The sequence below is a fragment of the Orbicella faveolata genome, unplaced genomic scaffold (genome assembly GCF_042242905.1).
Source record: "Orbicella faveolata isolate gen_17 unplaced genomic scaffold, um_ofav_v1 contig_35, whole genome shotgun sequence".
In the NCBI taxonomy this organism is placed as follows: domain Eukaryota; kingdom Metazoa; phylum Cnidaria; class Anthozoa; order Scleractinia; family Merulinidae; genus Orbicella; species Orbicella faveolata.
In genome coordinates this window covers 21,590,962-21,610,336 of record NW_028301564.1, presented here as the reverse complement: position 1 = coordinate 21,610,336, position 19,375 = coordinate 21,590,962, and the positions used below count along the sequence as shown (strand labels likewise).

The following is a 19,375-nucleotide window of genomic DNA, read 5'->3' as shown; positions in this document are numbered from 1 at the left end:
GACAACAGATTATCAAGGTAAGAGCGTGAATCCCCCGGATAGGCCTTATAACCAAGATAATACCTTTTAAGTTATTTTTTGACATGGTACCCAGTTCTTCCGAGGATGTTACTCGCGCGATGCGTGGACATCCCAAGCGACGTTCTCGAAACTACCTGAGACGAAATGGCGGGAAATGTGGCGAAAAGTCATTTTATATGTTTTGATTTTCAAAAGACGTTTCATAGCAGAGATGTTTTCTACACTCCCAGCAGGCTTTTGTTCAACTGGGCTTTTGTTTGATTTTCGCTCGTTTAGCTGTTCATTATTTTCCCGTTTATTCGATTTCATGGCCGGGAGTTTAATAAGCAAGCCTTAACGGCAACGAGTACAATGGTTGTATAAGCGTGCGTTATAATTCTTTGTTCATTTCTTTGCCGTTCTTTACGAAACAACAACGTGAAATAGACACATTCTGCATAATCGTGAGGACCTTAACTATGACGGTCAATTTTTAAAATTTCTTTTTCGAATTTTGACGCTGTCTTACATATTCTGTTTGGGATGTTTCCGACAGTGATAGACAGACTGAATGAATATCTACATTCTCGCGAGATTCGTAGGTTGAACATAAAGTCGTATTTTTAATCGAAGTTGCCTTTGGCGTTGTTGCTCAAACTGCATTTTTCTTCTTGGGCGGCGAGCGTCCGTCGGCACTTTCGACCATCCGCTTGCTCGGTTGCGTTGTGTTTGAGCGTTTGTTTGCTTTACACTCGTTTGTCTACTCATTTCTCTGCCGTTCATTCAGTTGTTATTGTTTAGTGCAGGGGACATCTGTCTCTAATTTAAACTCCTATTAAAGTTTCGAAATGTATTAAAGCATTGCGAGAACCGAAGTTCCTTTGCTTGTAACTAATATATTAAAGAAGACATTACCACAGCGTTGGAGGTTTGTCCTCGCTTTGAAACAAAATGAAAAGAAACGAAACATAAACAAATCCTCCACGAAAACATCCAAGCAACGTGCGAGTAACATCTGCGGAAGAACTGGGTACCAGGTCTAATAAAAACTTGTAAGGGATTACCTTGGGTATAAGGCCTATATGGGGGATTCGCTCTCTTACCGTGATATTTCTTGATAAAGACGAAATGGCAGGAATCTTCTTCGTCATCTGCTGAGGGATCACGTGAGATAGAAGAGTTCATGCGTACCTCCGTGCGGAACGATTGGGCGTGCTTCAAGGTTACGTCTGAGTGTGACAAATTACGAAAAATTGTGGATATTTATTTTCCCTTTCATCTCTTCGCGGCTTGTGGGCTGTACACGGCTGTCAGGAAGCATAACCACTTAGCTGAAGTACTTTAAGCAAGACCACGTGAATGGCAAAACCATCAACGACTCCTCAGCACCTAAAAGAAAAAACCAGAGGGTTTGTAGTAGTACCACAAGCACTGAAGATCCTAACAAGGAAGGCTCGCAGTACAAAAATTGTGATGCAAACTCTGGCTTTTTGGCGTGGGGACATTTTCCTGGTCTTCAATCGTTATCTTCCTCTTATTTGTTTTTTTGTTGCCTTATATGTCTCTTGGTTAAAAAGCTAAAAAAAAACTTTTCCTGGCTAAAGATGTTCTACAAATTATTAAATTTCGGTTAACAGAGAGTACGCTTCTTTGAAAAAGTATTTTAGCTTTTAAAAGGGGATCCCCTGAGAAACGTTTGTAAAACCCCTACTGGGATTTCCTGCCAACTACCTCATTGCCATTTAACAATGAGAATTGTAAGAAGCATAGGGCAAACAATATTATTGAAACTGAATAAAAGCAAAAAAATTGAGAACGTTTAACCCTGGGCCGGGTTGTTCAAAGCCCGATTAAGCTAACCCAGGATTAGCAAGAATTTTGATCTCAGTTTTGTAACTTTTCGGTGCGGTTTTCTGTTTATACTGTTTGTCCATCAGTTTTGAGCTTGACTAAGCTCAAACTACACAAAACTTAAGCAGTAAAAACAATTTTATACAAGAAAAATTAATAGTTCGGTTGACTTTTAATCCTGGGTTAGCGTTAACCGGCTTTCGAACGACCCGGCCCTGGTTCCTCTTCCATTTTTATCGTGCTTCTGATTGTCTCTACACAAATTTATAGAGCTCAGTGTGGAGACGCCATGTTTGATTCCTGCAAAGGGACACATAAACAGCAGCTGCAAATTAAATCAATGGAAACGTCTGGAATTTACTCAAGTCGCTATTAAAGCAATCGGTTCACCCTCGTGAACTATTGAAGCCTGCCAGCAGAGTCGATTCGATTTTTCCTAGATAAGAAACAACTCCGCTCGCACACTCGAACAAGCACTTCTCCTGGTACGCTAACCTCTTAGTGTGCTAAAATTCACTGAGAGAATTCTTTTTAGATAAACATAACAGCCTTCTGGTGACCATCTTGATGTCGTGTGGTATGAAAACTCTGAAATTCACAATGCACCATTAAACTACAAGGATGGTGTCTAGCTTAAAGCATGTAAGAAGATACCGGTATACATTTAGAATTCCTTACTACTGAAAGATAAAACTCACAGGCCTTGTAATTTTTCATGCTAGTTTGGAGTTTGATGGCGTCACAAAGAAAACTATAAAATTGTTAAATCTCGCAGGTACAGCTGATGATGTTTTGGGGCTAGACTGAAAGGGTGAGAAGACTGTATAAAAATTTTTTTCTACTGCCAAAAATGTCTCCCAACATCACGAAAGTTTTTTTATTCAGTAAAAATCGGCATGCCTACCCTGTAGAGATAAACGAGGAATGCATTAAGAATGTATTACAACTTATTCACGTTGTGTTTCAAATGTCCTGCACGTGGTTGTAAAGTGAAGAGAACCAATCAGAGCCACATTGAAACAATGGCTCGTCTTGGAAATTGTAAATCGTACATGTGATAAAATATTTGCAATGCAGCGTTCTTGATGTCGGACGTTTTCCGCCCATGTTAAAGATCTAGAATGCAAACGGAAACCTATCTTTTTCCTAACTTATTGCTGCACAAAAGCATCCTGCTGGTCTCAAAGTAGAAGTGTCGTCTCGTGGAGTTTTACCGAAACGCAAAACCCTGGTTAAGAACTTTGTTTCAACCAACTCGTGTGAGATTTTTCATATTTCGTTTGAACTGAGACGCCGCTAGCTGGTCTTGGTAAACAGTCCTTGAGTCTCCTTCGAATCGCCTTTGAGGTAGGAAGCTTTATAAAGCAATAGTTAGGTTATTTTAGCTTTTTTCTCTGATAGCGCTAATGAAAAATTAGGTTTAACGTTAAAACCAAGCATGTGTCCACATTTGAAAGAATTACGTGGAAACTTAATCGTATATATGTTATACAGAAGACTGGTCACATTAACAAAATATTTTTGTCAGTCTTACAATTATCTTAAAAGGGTAAGCACTGAGTGGTAAAAGATTGCGCGATAAGTAACTAAATCCTTGGAAAAATATTGACAGGCTAATTCATGTACAAGTATGGTTCCGTTATCGACAACGCTCATTTCTGCGCCAAATTGTACAAAAAAAAAAAAAAAAAAGAAAGAAAAAATACGTGTATCGAATTCTATCTTGCAAAGAAAGCTTCAGGCTATCTTCTAAAGGTATATTGGTTTGACAAGATCCATCTCCAGCAATGAAAACCCAAAGACGAGGATCCCACTTTCAGTGGTCGCTGAGCTGCGTGTTTGCGTGTACGTCACGAAGGTTAAACGACAAATTAGTGTTGCGTTACGACGACGGTCGTCACGTAAGTGAGCTTTCAGTGACCCACCCAACTAATGGCTTATGAACAAGTCTACGACGAAATCATGTGGAAAAGAACTCAGCGCAGGTGAGGGACTTTGACTGGAATTACGTAAAAAGATAGTTGACTTTGCTAATGGCATAAAGTAATGGCTTTTTCGGTAAAGAAATACATGAAATTAGATGGACGGTAAGTTAGTGAAACATGTTTAACGTTCAATTTAGTATGTTACTCGACTAATTATCCCGACTGGGAACTGACGTAAGATTGGATGTTGTCAATCCGTCTTATTCAAGTAGTTCCTTTTAGTTAGGTATCTTATTTTCCGCGCTTTATTCCGTCGTAAAAAGAGGGGAAATGCGAAACCAAACTGTAGATTTTTAAGTTGTACACCGACTAGGAAACTTGTGCAAGTCCAACCAGTCAAAAAGTAATAAGTCGACACGCAAGAACAGAGGTAACTTGTCGTAGTCTCAGCTAATTCCCCGACTAAAAAAAAGGTAATTCAGCCGGAAAAGAGTAATTCACATACCTCAGCAACCAAAGTCATTCCATATTCCTTGAATCTATTATATTATCGCTTCTTATTGGCTTGATCCACTCCCAAGGAAAATTCCACCTGCAAAAATGCTCAAGCATTTCCCTGTTGGAAATAATTTTCAATGTCAGTTATTTAAGCACTCTTTCTATGGATTTACTGGCGCAATAAACCACGCGTGATGTTGGGAGAACGCGAGAAAACGTTGTAAATCCCGAGCCGTTAGGCGAGTGATTTACAAGCTTTTCGAGTGTTCTCCTAACATCCCAAGTGGTTTATTGCGCCGGTAAACCCATAGAAAGAATGGTCTATCGCTTTTATGAAATAACTAGGGACAAAGTTTTTCAATGAGAGGAACATTTATTGTACTTTCGTGATCAAGTTACTTATTCTCATCAAATTCATGAGATGACGCGGCAAACCAATCACAGCGACTGAAAGAATGAAAGCATAGACTCCGCGTCGGACACGAAATCCGCAGAGCAAAGCGACGAAAACATTTCACGCTAAGAAAGTTTTAAGACAGGAAAGGAAAAGGTTATCGGTGAAAGGCAAAAGGTATATTAATTAACTCAAAAGTATTTTGACGGGTAAATGCAGGGATTCGTAGGTGGAATCGGTCATCACGAAAATAAAAGGCTGTATGAAAAGTGTGCAAATAGTCCAAACTTCATGTGCTTGGCGAAGTGATTCAACGCAGTGTTTACGACAACTTTCTAAAGTTTTGCGAATGGAATAAAGATTAGTTACAGCAACGCTGCTTCCGAAATTTATTCAGAATTTATTTACTTATGCTGAACGCTATGAAGTCCGTCTTTCTCTGTATTTTGCTAAATGAAAACTATTGCTTAAAAGCTAGGCTCATGGAAACCAAATTCATTTATCGAGTTATGCATGCGCGCATTGAATTTCTGACAGGAAGAAATCTATTCCCTGCTTTTTTGACAAACGAAATTGATCAGTCAAGCCCAGCTGACTCCGTCCTCCACAGACCATGGAAAGCAGCGCAATGAGGGTTTTTCAAAACTTCCTTAATCTTAATCTCAAGCGCAACCGGAGTCGGCATAAAAGTTTTGCCTTGGAAAAAAAGATAAAGCTTTATATGACGATCAACTTCTGGCCCTGTTTTTCCTTGCAAACTTCCATGTCCGAGTCCTCCAGTTCCCGCGTAGAGCTGCCGTAGATCGGGAACCGTGGTTTACCGGTACAATAGAACATAAGTTTAGCAACTCTATTGACCAATCAGAGCGTGCGTAGTATCTCAGTTATTTTATAAAGTGTGGTAGATAACATGTAACCTGATGCACACAGTTTCTTGAGCTTATAAAGCTGGCCCCTATTGTCGTGGTTGTTGTTGTTGTTGTTGTTTTTTCATGTCTTATTGTATATTCTAAAATCTGTAAGCTCATTTAAAGCACAACGTTTTTGTCCATTGTCGTGATCATTTGTTGTATAACTTTTATCGTTATTGAATGTCTTGTATCTTGCTACCGCAACCATAATTTATTTATTCTTCAAAAAATTCAATTGCCCAGCTGTTGAACTTGTTTTGAATTTCACATCGTCGTGGTTCACGGGTTACGAAAATACCATTCGATAAAATAAAACCCCTCCTACCGCCTACTAGCCCCTTCAACGACTACCCCCTCCCAGAAAATAAGCCAACCCCGGAAGTTCAGTGTTGTTCATTATTGGATTTCACGGTTTATTGGTTTTCCTTCGGCTTGTGTCAATGATCAAATATTCTACTACACGTAACTAGGAATTCACCTTACGTGTCCTCAATCATTGATCATCGGACACTTTGGGAGAATTTAGCTTTGTGTACCTTAGTATTGATATCGTGTGCAAAATTCATATGCTAAACAGCATGCACATAGGGTCGAAAATCTTATACGGTGTACCAAAACCTTATCAGAGGTCAAAGCCCGCGGGGGCCCCCTTATAAAAAGGACGGGGGTGCTCGTCGTACCTTTAAAAAAAGCGGTCTTGGTACCCCTTAGGGTGTTGGGCCTTAAAAGGTCCACGGCAGGAGCTTTTGCGGTACCTTTTAGAGTACTGAGCCAAAAAAAATATGACAGAAGATATGGTGTTGTTTAAGAATTGTTAACTCTTAGGGGTGAAAAAAAATGTTATTTTTATATGGGAGTCCCCCCTCCTCCTTCCCCCGGGGTCAAAGAGGTCTACAAAATGACCTTCTGCTTCAGCACTTCTAATACGTCCTGTGACATATTCTATCTAAGTGTTCAATATGGCTTTTCCAAAATGGTGCCTTTAGCAGCCGACTTTTAGCTCCATTTGTTCCACATCTAATGATAATAATAGCCCTCAAAAAGCAGTTAGCTTCTGGGGTGATGGCAACACATGGATCTTATCTTTCAACTCACGCAACGTTTTGGAATGTTTTACTTTTGTTTTTATATTAATAGCACTCTTTATGTTGTCAAGCACTGAATGAATCATTGCATGACTACTACATTCTAAAATAATAATTAAAAAACTTAAAATGCACCTGAGATCAAGATGATGGGCACCACCCTTGACCAGAACGGCTACTAGCGTTGGGGAGATATCTTGCAGTACCTGAGACCAAGAGGTATAAGTTGGATCAATCTTTGATAGCCAACACACCTGGAAGTTTCAACAGCACAGGAGCGAAATATCGATGGTGAAAAACACAATACTAGTCTAAGGAGGATAAAACCATACCCCTCCTGGTCTCCATGGATCCAAGTCACCATTGGAGAAAATAATATTTGAAGCTGAAGATATGTCTGCAAGGAAGGAGTAAAACAAGTAATAGATTAACTGTAGGTTCAAATAAGAACCGGGGGTTGAGAGGGTATCAAAAAAAATGACGGGCGCTCCAACACAGAAACCAGTTCCCTCCTGTATCAGCTACGATTCTGATGATACCAGTGTGCTAAAAGATATATCATGTTGTATAGGAGCTCTTGTAATTCAATGAATGATAGTTGTCTGGGGAGGGAACTTTCACGTGAAAAGGTTTGGTGATACTCGTCAAAAAAGAGATCAATCTAGGTGTGGTTCTTGGTTTATTTGACCCCTATTTAACAATTAGGTCATGAACTCGAGATTTCTATGAGGTGATAGTTGATGAGCCCGAAGGCCGAATAAACTATCACCTCATAGAAATCGAGAGCGAATAATCTAATTGTTTTAGTAGAATTCTTACTAAAATTTACTTCAAATAACGGTTTCCAATTATTTCTTGACGTATTATTAAACTTTGCGCCTGTAAAAGATCGCTCGGATTGAATTGCCATCTAAAATCGAAATTGTGTGTGCGCGTGCATCGCCTTTTTCAATAATTTCAACCGTTTTTAAAGTCAAGAAACCGTAAATGTCCTTCGTTTAGACGTCTCAGAAATTTAATTATCCATTTGCATCAAAATTTTCCTCCAAAACTTTGGAAAAACGAAAAAAAACGTCGCCATTTCCAAGACGACCTCCAGCCACAGCACACTAATGCCTGATAGTGTTTAATAGCTCAGCCAATCAGATTACAGCATTTGTATAAGTATACTAGTAGAATTCTACTAATCAATATTAGAAACCACTTTCAAATGGACGAAAGAATGTTTTTATTATTTCTTCAAGTGCAACCTTGGAAGAGATACCTTGACAGCTAAAAAAAAGTGATGTCTTGTCCTGAACACCCTTAGCGAGACCAAAATCCGTGATTTACACCCAATAATATCCCTGTTTCTTTTTTTACACGGGAGTTCCCCCCCCCCCCCGGGGATAGTTGAAGGCACAACAACTTTCACGACAACTACAACTTTCCTTGCCACCCTTGTTCACTTAGTCCATGTAGTCCTCAGCTCTGATTGGTTGAAACATAACACATTGCTTCTGATTGTGTCTTTTGGTGTCTTGTAGAATGAGAATGCCCAGCCGAGCAAAGGAACTCAAAAACCAGGTGACAATTTCTCTCCTAAACACTTAATCCAAGTGGTCAACATATGATTTCTCCACAAAACATCAATATACCGTCAGGCTTACAACTCGTGAGAAAACAGAAACTGATCATCATAATCAACTTCCTCCAAGAAAATAATGTCTAAAAACAAGCAAGGAGAATTAGCATGAGATGTCAGGAGTGCAGGAGCTAAGCATCACTCTACTGCTATCTACATGTACTAAACATACAATACATGTGCACCCAAGCAAGAGTGCTGCATTTGCTAAATGCAAGAAACTATTTGTTCACTCTACAATTTATTCTTAATTTACACCCACGATCATTTTAATTTCCAAACAAACCTTTTTATAATAGAGTAAGTTTGGTGTTCAATCAAGATTACATTCGTTCTTACAAGTTAGTCTGTCCTGATTGCCTTGTGCCAATACTCTCACACGTTGTTCTTCTTAACCTTTTTTTTTCTCAAAAATTTATTTCCTTTTGGTTCTCATTATTTTTTATATTGGGGGTTCTAGGGAATGTGTTACCAATTTTCTAGGGGAATGGTTAGGTCGTGGGTTTACCTAGTAGGAGACCTGGTGTTGTTTGTATGCCCACCTGCCTCATGGCAAATCTTTAAAATAAATAAATAAATAAATAAATGAATAAATAAAATAAATAACCTTTTCCCCAGAGCTGAGTCACTAGCCAGCCTGGTAGTTGACTCACGCCCCCATTTTTCCTGACAGTACTGTGCTCTCATATCAGGAGTCCACAGCAGAGGTGGAAACATGTCTGTCTTGTTGTTTGAGCCTCCTAGCACAGGAAACTCAATACACGCCTGAAAGGGGTCACATAACTATTTTTGAACTTCCTTTTAAGACTGCCATGATTTGCATTAACAATGTAATCCTCTAAATAGAACAACTTTAAAGTCCAAATACAATGGACTACAATAACACAAGGTCTAAACTGGCGAGGGTGGAGCTTGAAACTTGAAATGCTAGAATCCAGATCAAGTGTTTCAAGTGGCATCATTTTCCTTTTGTAATTGCATAATAAACATAGTAGACTTTACTTCACAGTTGTAAATTAAATTGTTGCAGAAATCTGATAAAATGATTGGGGTGAGTGGGTGTTTCGCTAAGAGTTGGTTGAAATTTTGACTTAAAGACTGAAAAGAACTAAAAAGAAGGAAAATGTGAAAATGACCACTCTGTGCATTATTTAAAATAAAATGTTACTGGACGTCATTTACTATCATTATCAAAGACAAATCATGCAAAAATAAGTTTTAGAGTCTTGAAATTAATTTTAATCAATGTTCAAACATATAGAAACCGGCTGTGGCCCTCACTGTCAGCCCTGTCTGATTTAATTGTGTTTTGCAGTCTTGTAACGCACATGATACTGAAATGTAGGAAGATAATTTTAATTGCTGAAAAAGTTGGAATTTACTTGCAATTTTACGTTTCTGAACTTTTCTCTCAACATGCAGCACTATCATCTGACGGACTTTGTAAAACAACTACTACTCTGGTTGTACAGCCATGTTTCGCCAGTTTTTATGAAGGTCTTAATTAGTTATTGTTATTTTTTCTTCTCTTCTTCTCTCCCCCTCTCCTTTCGACCATGTCATATCCTGATTGCAGCTACTCCATATTTTTTAACAATCTTCGATTAAGCCTGCTTATTGAGGGGGGAAGAGTTTCCTATGATGAACAGTTTTTTTTGACTGCTTTTTTTTCTTTCTGTGAGATTTTTCTAGCTGCGCAGGCCGCTCCTTTTAAAGAGAGCCAAGACTTTTAGCTTGCAAGGAGCTTGCCAGAGAAGATAGGAAAATAGGGTTTGCAATGTACGAAACACCAGCAAGATGACAATTAACCCAAAATTATCACGGACAAAAATGGCTGAGGAAAATTAAAACGGCCTTACGATCGAGAGACTTTAAAAATTGCCCTTTCTATTCAAGATGCGTCAATTCAGACTGCTCCCGCTATCGCTACACAAAATTCAATACCTTTGATAAAAGTTTATTTGTAAAGTAACCAAACAGTGTAATTAATGAACTGCTATTATTACTTTTATTTATATTTGAGTAAACGTTTTTCCATACTGGACCACTCTACAAGTTGTTATCAGTCCTTCTTTGGTGACAAGCCACTGAACCAGACTCGCAATGGACTTCATTCTGAGGCGGTCGTCAGAGATTACGTTGCATATTAATATTTAAGGGGATCATAGAATCATAATTATTAATAGTACTATGATTGTATATTATTATTTAGTTTTATAATCATACCACCATTATGCATAGCTGTCGAGTCTGTTTAGAATAATACGATGATCTCAGGCGTGTAGCACTGACTTTAACTTGCCGAACGCGCTGAAAACAACTTCACCAGTTTAATACACAACTAAAGTATTATTTTGTAGTTGATGCTGGCTTGATTAAAGAATTCCTCACTGCCAGTCTTGCTTAAATCACATCATGACCTAAATACAACATCATCTTAGATTTTACAAGACTTTCCCAGGTCATTAGCAAGTTTAAATACACAGTTTAAAGAAAACGAAAGTTTTAAACCTTTACTTGCCATGAAAGTTAAGAACACTTGGCGATAAGTCACGAGACATTGTGTTAACAAAAACACTTAACTTTAAGCGGGTAACAGAGAAGAATACGAACCACTAGATTGACCAATCACAGCGCGCCCAGCGCCTAGCGCCGAGTTAGCCATAGTCATCTCATATCCAACAAGCGGGAGTGGAATAACTATTTTATTAAAAGCGCCAAATCTAAAATAAATAAAAATAAAAACGCCCCCAAAATTTACGCGTACGCTTACCATATTTGTAGAGCATGCTATAAAAGCTCATATACCATGATGGCTCTGCCAATGAAAACTCTTGAATTGGATTATTCAATGATCCAGTTTTTAACCAGATGCTGACTGTTTAATGACAAGCTTTGCGCGCAGGCTGAGATGAAGCTAATCTTCGCTGCGATTGGCTATCTGAATAAATATTAATAATAATAATCGTATTTATAAAGCGCACATATCCTTAGTTTTCTTGAACGGGAGCGATAGAGCTATCTTGATTTCCATGATTTCTCAACTCACCTGACAACAGTATGCCAGCAACTTGACCTTAATAAAATAACCTCATATTTAACCCGACCTCTGTTTAAATTTCTCTAAAATGTAGTTGGATAAGTTTTGGCCGCCGTGACGTGGCTGTCACTGTGCAACTTGAACGGGATTGTCTGAAAGAAAACGGCAACAGCCTAGGCAGAGCTTGGCGAAAATTAGTGCTATATGTGAATAAAATTACCGGATTGATTGCTATGCCAAGAGATGGAATCAAAAAATAGGTAAAACCTAAAATCCACTTGCACCGGTCGCTGATAAAAAGTGCAGGGGAAATGATTTTCAGAATCAAATACAGGGTAAAAAGAGAAAACCAGGTGAACAACACAACAACGATTGACCTGAATATCTTCATGAAGTTTTGGGTCTGCTTACATCTGTTTTGTTGGTTATTACGTCCGCACCTAGCAGTGTATTCTGCGTTTGACCTCTGCCTCAATGCACTCATGATACGGGAATAAAGAATGATGATTGCAAGTAATGGTAATAGCTGGAACAAGACCAGGCCCGTAATGTAGTAAATCATGAGTGCAGAGTCATTCCACGCAAATTTGCAGTATGTTTCTTGACCAACTTTTTCCGCTCTGAAATAGTAGCCCATGGGAATGCAATAAGCTATCGACACAAACCACGTTGTGAGCAGTAGAGCAGCCCTCATTTTTCGTGTAATGAGCGTGGCTTTCAATGGAAATAAAATAGCCACGAATCTGTCGACAGCGATCAACACCAGGCTTAGTATGGAGGCCGTAATGGATACCACTCTGAAAAATACTCCCACTTTGCATCCAACAGTTGCCAGAGGACCTTGTATGAGACTTCCCCGGCTTGTTATAATCTCGTTAGTAAGGTACAGAGGCCAGGTGGTAAGGCTGGAAAGAAAGTCTGAGACCGCCATGTTCACATAGTAGTAATTGGCGCTTGTTTTGAGGCTTGGCGTTTTGTACACCGCAGCAATAACCAGAATGTTTCCAATAAACGCTGCTAAGCTTATCACAGCCATGGCTGTTGTGAAGAACACAGAAACACCGCTCGGGCAAGACGGACTTCCATTGGAACTGACGTGAGTGGAGGTGTCCATGTTTCTTGTTCTTGCGTACTTTGCGGACTCGAACAGGTATAGCAAATCGTTTTCCTGGGATGACTGAAGAATTGATTTACCCTGTGATTGAAGAAACAATTTGTTATTGAATAGACAGAATTTAAATATCCCCTAAGATCTTCAATAAATACTGCATGGTTGTGGGATTCGCTAATTAGACTTCATTACACGTACAAGTAGTGCAACTCTGTTGATTTATTACAGATTCGAAGGCCGGTGCATGTGGTAGTCGTTACGGTTTCCCTCCCAACACTACGATGATTTTAGCTGGTTTCCTCTCAGCTTAAATATAATCATAAACATACTTAGTGTTTCAACAATGGTCATGAGAGAGCATCACGTCACTCCTAAATGACCTAAAGGAATTATTACTACTCTAGCCAAAGCCGACTTTTTGAAATCTCACACCCATTATTACTTAGAAAAGACTTCCGTGTGAGAGCCTAAAATCTCGTCCAGAAGAGTATACATTGTAGGCTTCTATGGTGAGAAAGCGGTTCCACCATCCCTTGAATTTATTTTTAGGATGTACGAAAATGCTCCTATTTAGCCCTGCATTAAGGCATTTTATTGTGTTTAACCTTGTAGGTTGTACGTGTAATTAAATCTAAAGCAAAAATCTGTTAGTTTTATTAGTTTGAGTACTTTAGTCCAGTCCTAATACGTTTCTCTGGAAGCTTCATTCCGGAAGTTTCACGCAAAAGTAAATTACCGAAATGCGACAACCAACTTTTTGTTGTGCAAATTGCCGTCGTGTTTTCTTGTGGGCAGATAAAAACGTGAACATGAAGCTCTTATTTCCTTAACAAGTTGCAGCACTCATAGAGTCCCAGGCATGTTGCAAATGAAATCTGGCACAGAGAATAGGTCTAAAACTGTGCACAATTCTACAACAATTAACTCTTCAATCAACGTATTCTTCAACATTTTGTGTCATGATGGCTTTCGATGAAGCAATATAAAATCATTATCTACAATCTGATAAAAGCAATGACCCCAAAGCAGGGTTTCACCACAAATTAATACCCGAGAAATTGCCCCAGGACAAAACAGGTCGTTCAGGATTACGACAGGTGGTTGATAGCAAGATATGAAGTTCTTATTACCTGTAAAAATAGCTCATGATGTTTTGTTAATCTCAAATTGTACATAGTTCATCAAGAATTTCCAAAACTTAAACATGAATGATTCCAAAATTCCATTCCTAACTTAGCTAGGTATAATTTACCTTATCAGGTATTTTGTACCAAAAAGTGGTCTTGAAATCTTGTTATCATCGACAATTTTAAAAGATTTTTACATATATTTATTTACATTATACATAATTACTTTTTGTTCAGTTCCTCTTATGACTTAGTTCAACAGTTGACTACTTGGAAACCTACAAACACTAATTTAAAAGTGCATTTCGGAAAAATAATTCTACAAAGGCAAAAATTGAAACCAAAGTCAGGTCATCCAAAGAGAAAAAAAAATGTTTCAATAAGTATGTTATTAAGATAAGATCTCAAACATGCAGTGTAATTTGTAAATGGGAAAAAAACAAGAATATTAAATGAAAGGTTAGCTTTCCGCATCATCAAAGTCTTCAGATATTGGAAAAAAAGAACAATGTTGACTGTATTAAATCAAAATAAAACATGCAGCACAAAACTAATACTTCTCCCAACGCCACGGTTTAATTTTGAAAAACTTTTATCCATTTTATTTTATTGTCGCCCGTGCGCAATATGTGAATAAATGAATTCTCCCTGAGAAATATTGCGTCAAGGTGATTCCTCAGCATTGCACATACCTACTGCTCACTGTTTTCGCGTCATTAGTTCGCGCACATGAACGCGTGCACGCTCACAACGTAAGAGATTTCCCTCAAGCTAAGTTCGACAGCGGATAAATGCTCGTTTTTTTCATAAAAGAGCATGGTGACCTATATTTTCTATTGCATAATTTTAGTGTATGGATTCTCCTCTTTAAGTTAAAAACTAAGAAAAAATTGTTTGGGAGGAAAAAAGGATGTAACTAAAAGAAAAAATAATTAAATAAAAAAATAAAAAAATAAATAAAAGAGTGCACAAGATGCGAATTATACACCTCAAAAACAACGATTCGAGGAGCTTTTTGAGCCGATGCCGTTTAGAACTGTGTGATTTTTCCATAAATTATATATTTCATTATTCCATGCGCCCGAACTTTCTACCTATCAAGATTTTTGTCAAGTATTGCTTTAAAGGGCATGTAAACCCCAAAAATGCTATTTTGGGGACCACATAGTCGTTTAGTACATACATGACATCTGCCAAATCTGTAGATCTTTTGTTCACTTTAGCCCGTTTTTCCGTTGAAAAATCGCTTCAAAGTTCTAAACATCCGCCATCTTGAATTGCGCAATCTAGCAAATGACGTCACGAGTGGACCTTTAGTTACGGGAAGTCAAAGGCCTTTCTTGAACACGTTGTGAAATAAGCACATGTTTACATAGTTTCTTTTGGAAAAACACCACATCTTCATTATGGTAAAACGTTGTGTCGTTCAGTTTTGCAGTAATTCGAACAAAACGGGCCATACTATGCATAAGTTTCCAAAAGACGCTAATTTGAGGCGGCAGTGGGTAAAATTTGTTCAAGGCGCAAATCGAGCCTAGCAAAAAGGGCCGATTTCGTAGAGCCGACGGAGCATTCGGTTATTTGCAACATTCATTTTTCTTCGGATTGTTACGAAAAAAGTTTCATGGTAGAAATGGGGCTGAGAAAGCAAAGTCCTTTACTTTCTGGTGCTGTACCGACGATACAGTCTCCAGCAGCAACAAATTCTTGCGACAAACGAAAGCGGCCTATCCAAAATGAAGGCAGCAAACAACCAGAAATGGCTGACAGTGCCGATAAAAGGCCTAGAAGAAGTAGAGCTCTTCAAAAGCTTGAGGTTAATAGGGTAAACCACTTTATCTGCTATTCTTCGCAACACAGATAATCTCTGCTTCCTTTGAGAAACCCTGCAAAGAAACAGCAGTAGAACAATATGTGCCACGCTTACACATCATTGAGTAACTAGAAAGGTAATTACGGCAAACCACGTTTGTGCCTTTGTATATGTTAAGCCCATTGCTGCCAGTGCTGTAACATATTTTCAATAATTATGATGTAAATTAGCAATCACCTCCTTATCCCTCACTGGGTTGGTGGCTTCAACCCAGTATACGTGGTGCCAAAATCGGCTGGAAAGGTGCTTCGGATCTTGTTTACAGCACAAGATGGCAGCGCAACTCGGACATGTTTACCAAGATAACCCCAGCACCAACGAACAAGCTGCCGATAGGCAATGTATCGAAATCTTCTACACGAAAAATACAGAGAAATAACTATCTACACTAGTGTTGTACTAAAATAAAACCAGTTACGGCAGAGGTAAATCTGACAATTGAACCGCGATAGTTAAAATAAAAGTAAACTTACTCGTTTCCTGTGTGATTATCTGTCGTGCTGCTGCCTGAATGCGTAATAAGCAGTTTCAAGCACCCAAACATCAAGACAGGTCGACTGAAATCCTGGATGCTAGGTAATATATTTCATTTGTATTTCTGGCCTCTGATTTTCTACTTTTTGCCAGACTTGTCCGATTTCAGCGCAGCAAACACTCTCGCGAGCAGTCGGCATTGGCTGACATACTTGACACTCGCACCTTTTAATGCACCCAAGAAAGGTCGGGAAAAAAGACAACAACAAAATTTGGTGAGCTTCTATTTGCGTGCTAATCTGACTATGCGCCGGCTTCAATTGATGTTCATCTGCTAAAAATGTAATTTAATTGCAAAATGATCAAACACCAGTCTGTGTTTCCAAGACGGTCTGAGTTGTTGTCATCTGGTTCTGGGCTGGCTTCTTGTTGATCGTTTTGTCGGACCCTTCGTGGCTCAGATTGATACGGACGAGGCCCAGATTGTTCCACAGCTACAACTGAATTTTCTACATCAATATCATACAAATTCACCAAATTTGAATCGCTGTCATCCGATAAAAGATCCTCCGAGCTACTCCCACTTTCCCGATCCGCCATAGAATTCTCATATGGAATCCCTATTGCGCAATGTTTGTGTTCCACCGCTTACGTCACGACAGATGGCTATTGTTTTCACCGGAAGTGGATTTTTTCTCGTAAAAGCTGTTTTTCTCCTTAACGAAACCCAAACGAGCAAAATAAATGCCAAATTCGTTTTCTACGTTGCTGTTTGCGTCGAATAATAAAAACTTGTATTTTGGGGTTTACATGCCCTTTAGTAACCTTTGCTTCCAGTCACCACTAAATGTAACGTGAACTGATGAAATAACGCCCGTGGTTAGGCATGAATGAACTAGGTAAGATTGTCCCACCATATCTCTTAAGAGAACATGGTGACCTATCCTTTTTATCGTATTTTTCGAAACAGTGCTTGGTTGGAAACATTCAGCGAAAGTTTCAAAACAATTGTTCGGCAACTTTTGTTTCGGAGGAATTACCGTAAATGTGAATGTAAATGCCATTCCCGGTTCTCGATTGTAATTTTCTCAGAAACCTTAGAACACAGAACTTCCTTACTGTTAGCCTATCTTTTCTCTTTAAAGAGCTAGAATTCTTAGATCAAAATGAAATTAAAAATCGAGATCATAATTAAAAAAAAAAATAAACCGGCAAATGCTACAAGCAGAAGTAAGTAATAAATTCTAGTGGCGTATAGTATACTGAAAACCTAACAAACGCGCTTCCATGAGAAAAAAATCGACACCTAACAAATTGCAGTTGCATTGTCGAGAGGTTTTAAGCCTAAGAGGTAGCCCCACTTAACGAATTTCACTGTGAAGCTCCAAAAAACCGATAATTCTTATGCCACTTTTACCACATGCAAATAAGCTAGAGCAATAAACATCTGAAGCTTTGCCTTAGAAAGGTGTTTAAATGTTTGTTTGACGTATGCTTGACGCCGCTGTCAAACATACGCAAGGACTACATTTTAAAGGGAATTTTTATGTTTTTGAAATGATCACATTTGGGATAAGACCTCAAACAAAGCTTGCATTTATGGCATTATTAAAAAAAAAAAACAACAACAACAACAACAACAAAAACAAAAAAAAAAAAAGAAAGAAAGGAAGAAAAAAACCACTTGTAAACACTATTGCATAACGAGGTCGTATTGTTCGAAAGCAATGAGTTTCATTTCCATATTTAACTTTACCGAGTCTTAAAATAATCATTGTCGACAAAGGCCTACTTATAATCTCATCATAGTTTCTCTTCTATTCTCTACCCGTAAAGAACATTCACAGTATTAAAAGACATAAGCATCCTCGAAATGGAAAGCAGGAATAACGACACGCACTAAACGTAGATGACCAAATTGAAATTAAAAGGCCTAGGCATTAAGAAATATATTATATTAATGAGATATTTTCTCTATCGAGGTGAACGAAGATCGACACTTAAAGGACATGGCCAAGGAACTCACCTTATAACTCCGTTCAACTAGTCACCGACGCGATATGCACTTAGTAAAATTACCAGGTAAATACAAATAAGACATGTGATGAACACCTGACAGTTTTTAATTAAAATTCTACTTGCTATTCATGAATAATAATAGTTTTTGCACAATGATTATCACGTAATTGGTGAAAGAGCCTTTTGATATTACAATGAATTACTTGTAGTCTAATGCGTTCACTTTCCACATCCAAATGGTTCCAGTCGTCATTTGGCATTGTAAGGTCTTGCTTTGTGTATAGTTGCAATGTGAAGCAAACTTTCATGGCTTTTGTCTTAAATATTTCATTTACATAGCGTTGCTACAAAAGGAAGATTACTTATTTGCACATTTTGTAAATAAAGACATTCAGTTTAAACAGGTATCCGGATAATTTTCTTTCCTGATTCCTGTACAGGTTTCACCATTTGCAGGTATGGAAAAAGGATAGCAATGGAGCTACGTGAAGAATAAATATAATCACCGTATTTAATAAACGCTAATGAAATAACATTTCATTTCGTGCGCGCGGTGACCCCCATTTTCTCCTTTGATAGATCATTTACTCTACCGTTTTTCTCCGTTTTGCAACTTAGCACTTTTCGCTCCAATCGCCATCTAATTCCGCTCTTCTAAGCACTTCACTTAGCTTTACGACGGTTTGGAATCTTTCTTGGACGGTTTATTGATATGACTGGGATGACGACATTTGAAAATATTAACGCTACAAATCCACCTACAAAAAAATTTGCCAAAGATAATATGCGTCCGTTACGTTGATACAAGACGAAAAACCTTGGAGACAATTCATAGTTAGCCAGTCCGTTTTTACATTATCTAGATCTTTTTTCACACTCTAGTAACTATTGTTTAAGTATCGCACGCGATGGTTGAAGACTTAAAAACTGAGTTTAGTTGCCGATTAGTTCACAAAACTACAACAACAACAACAACAACAACAAACAACAACAACAGCAAAGAAACAAGCTAAAAGTTGGGCTTTCTTACTTACTTGAAGCTTTAGCGATCCACCTTACGACACATCTAAGTTCGTTCAGTAAATAGTTCACGCTGTTCTCTACAAGGTTAGTGCAGTGTTTTTGTTGGTAAGTGACGTCACATGATGCCACGCACGTCACATGACACCCCTTTCCTCTTGGCGCCTCTGTAACAATGATGTATTTCAACTAACAATAGAAATCAATAGTAGCGAGATTTAGGCTGCCTGACACTCTTAAAAGTGAAAGGAGGTAAAAAATAAATGCCATTCCCGTAAAAAAAGAAAAAGAAAATATATATATATATATATATTGCTTCTTATTTGAAAGTTTTTTTTTTTAAATAAAGAAGAATGGAGTTTTCCTTTTTGGAACATCTTCTTTCATTTTAGAGATAATTACATGAATCAAGAGATATAAGTG

The 19,375-nt window shown here is 38.2% G+C and overlaps 2 protein-coding genes and 1 pseudogene across 4 annotated transcripts; all 3 read right to left on the bottom strand.

Moving 5' to 3' along the window:
* Positions 1–6,529: 6,529 nt before the first annotated feature.
* LOC149103746 (uncharacterized) lies at positions 6,530–10,520 on the bottom strand. The gene is made up of 3 exons (XM_089274207.1): positions 10,515–10,520; positions 6,997–7,185; positions 6,530–6,870 (listed from the first exon to the last, which is right to left on the bottom strand). Exons 1-3 carry the CDS (start codon positions 10,518–10,520, stop codon positions 6,616–6,618), a joined length of 450 nt encoding a protein of 149 aa, XP_089130333.1. The 3' UTR covers positions 6,530–6,615.
* Positions 10,225–19,240, bottom strand: LOC110056445 (QRFP-like peptide receptor). 2 transcript variants are annotated; one of them, XM_020762925.2, is made up of 2 exons: positions 18,967–19,240; positions 10,225–12,523 (listed from the first exon to the last, which is right to left on the bottom strand). In XM_020762925.2, exon 2 carries the CDS (start codon positions 12,440–12,442, stop codon positions 11,402–11,404), a length of 1,041 nt encoding a protein of 346 aa, XP_020618584.2. In that variant the 5' UTR covers positions 12,443–12,523; positions 18,967–19,240; the 3' UTR covers positions 10,225–11,401. The 2 variants fall into 2 exon arrangements, with proteins under 2 accessions (XP_020618584.2, XP_089130232.1); XM_089274106.1 differs by lacking the exon at positions 18,967–19,240 and adding an exon at positions 17,940–17,984.
* LOC149103745 (uncharacterized) lies at positions 13,755–17,136 on the bottom strand (annotated as a pseudogene). Its single transcript, XR_016202128.1, has 3 exons — positions 16,284–17,136; positions 15,913–16,138; positions 13,755–15,793 (listed from the first exon to the last, which is right to left on the bottom strand). The product of XR_016202128.1 is annotated as an uncharacterized LOC149103745 (transcript).
* Positions 19,241–19,375: the final 135 nt, after the last annotated feature.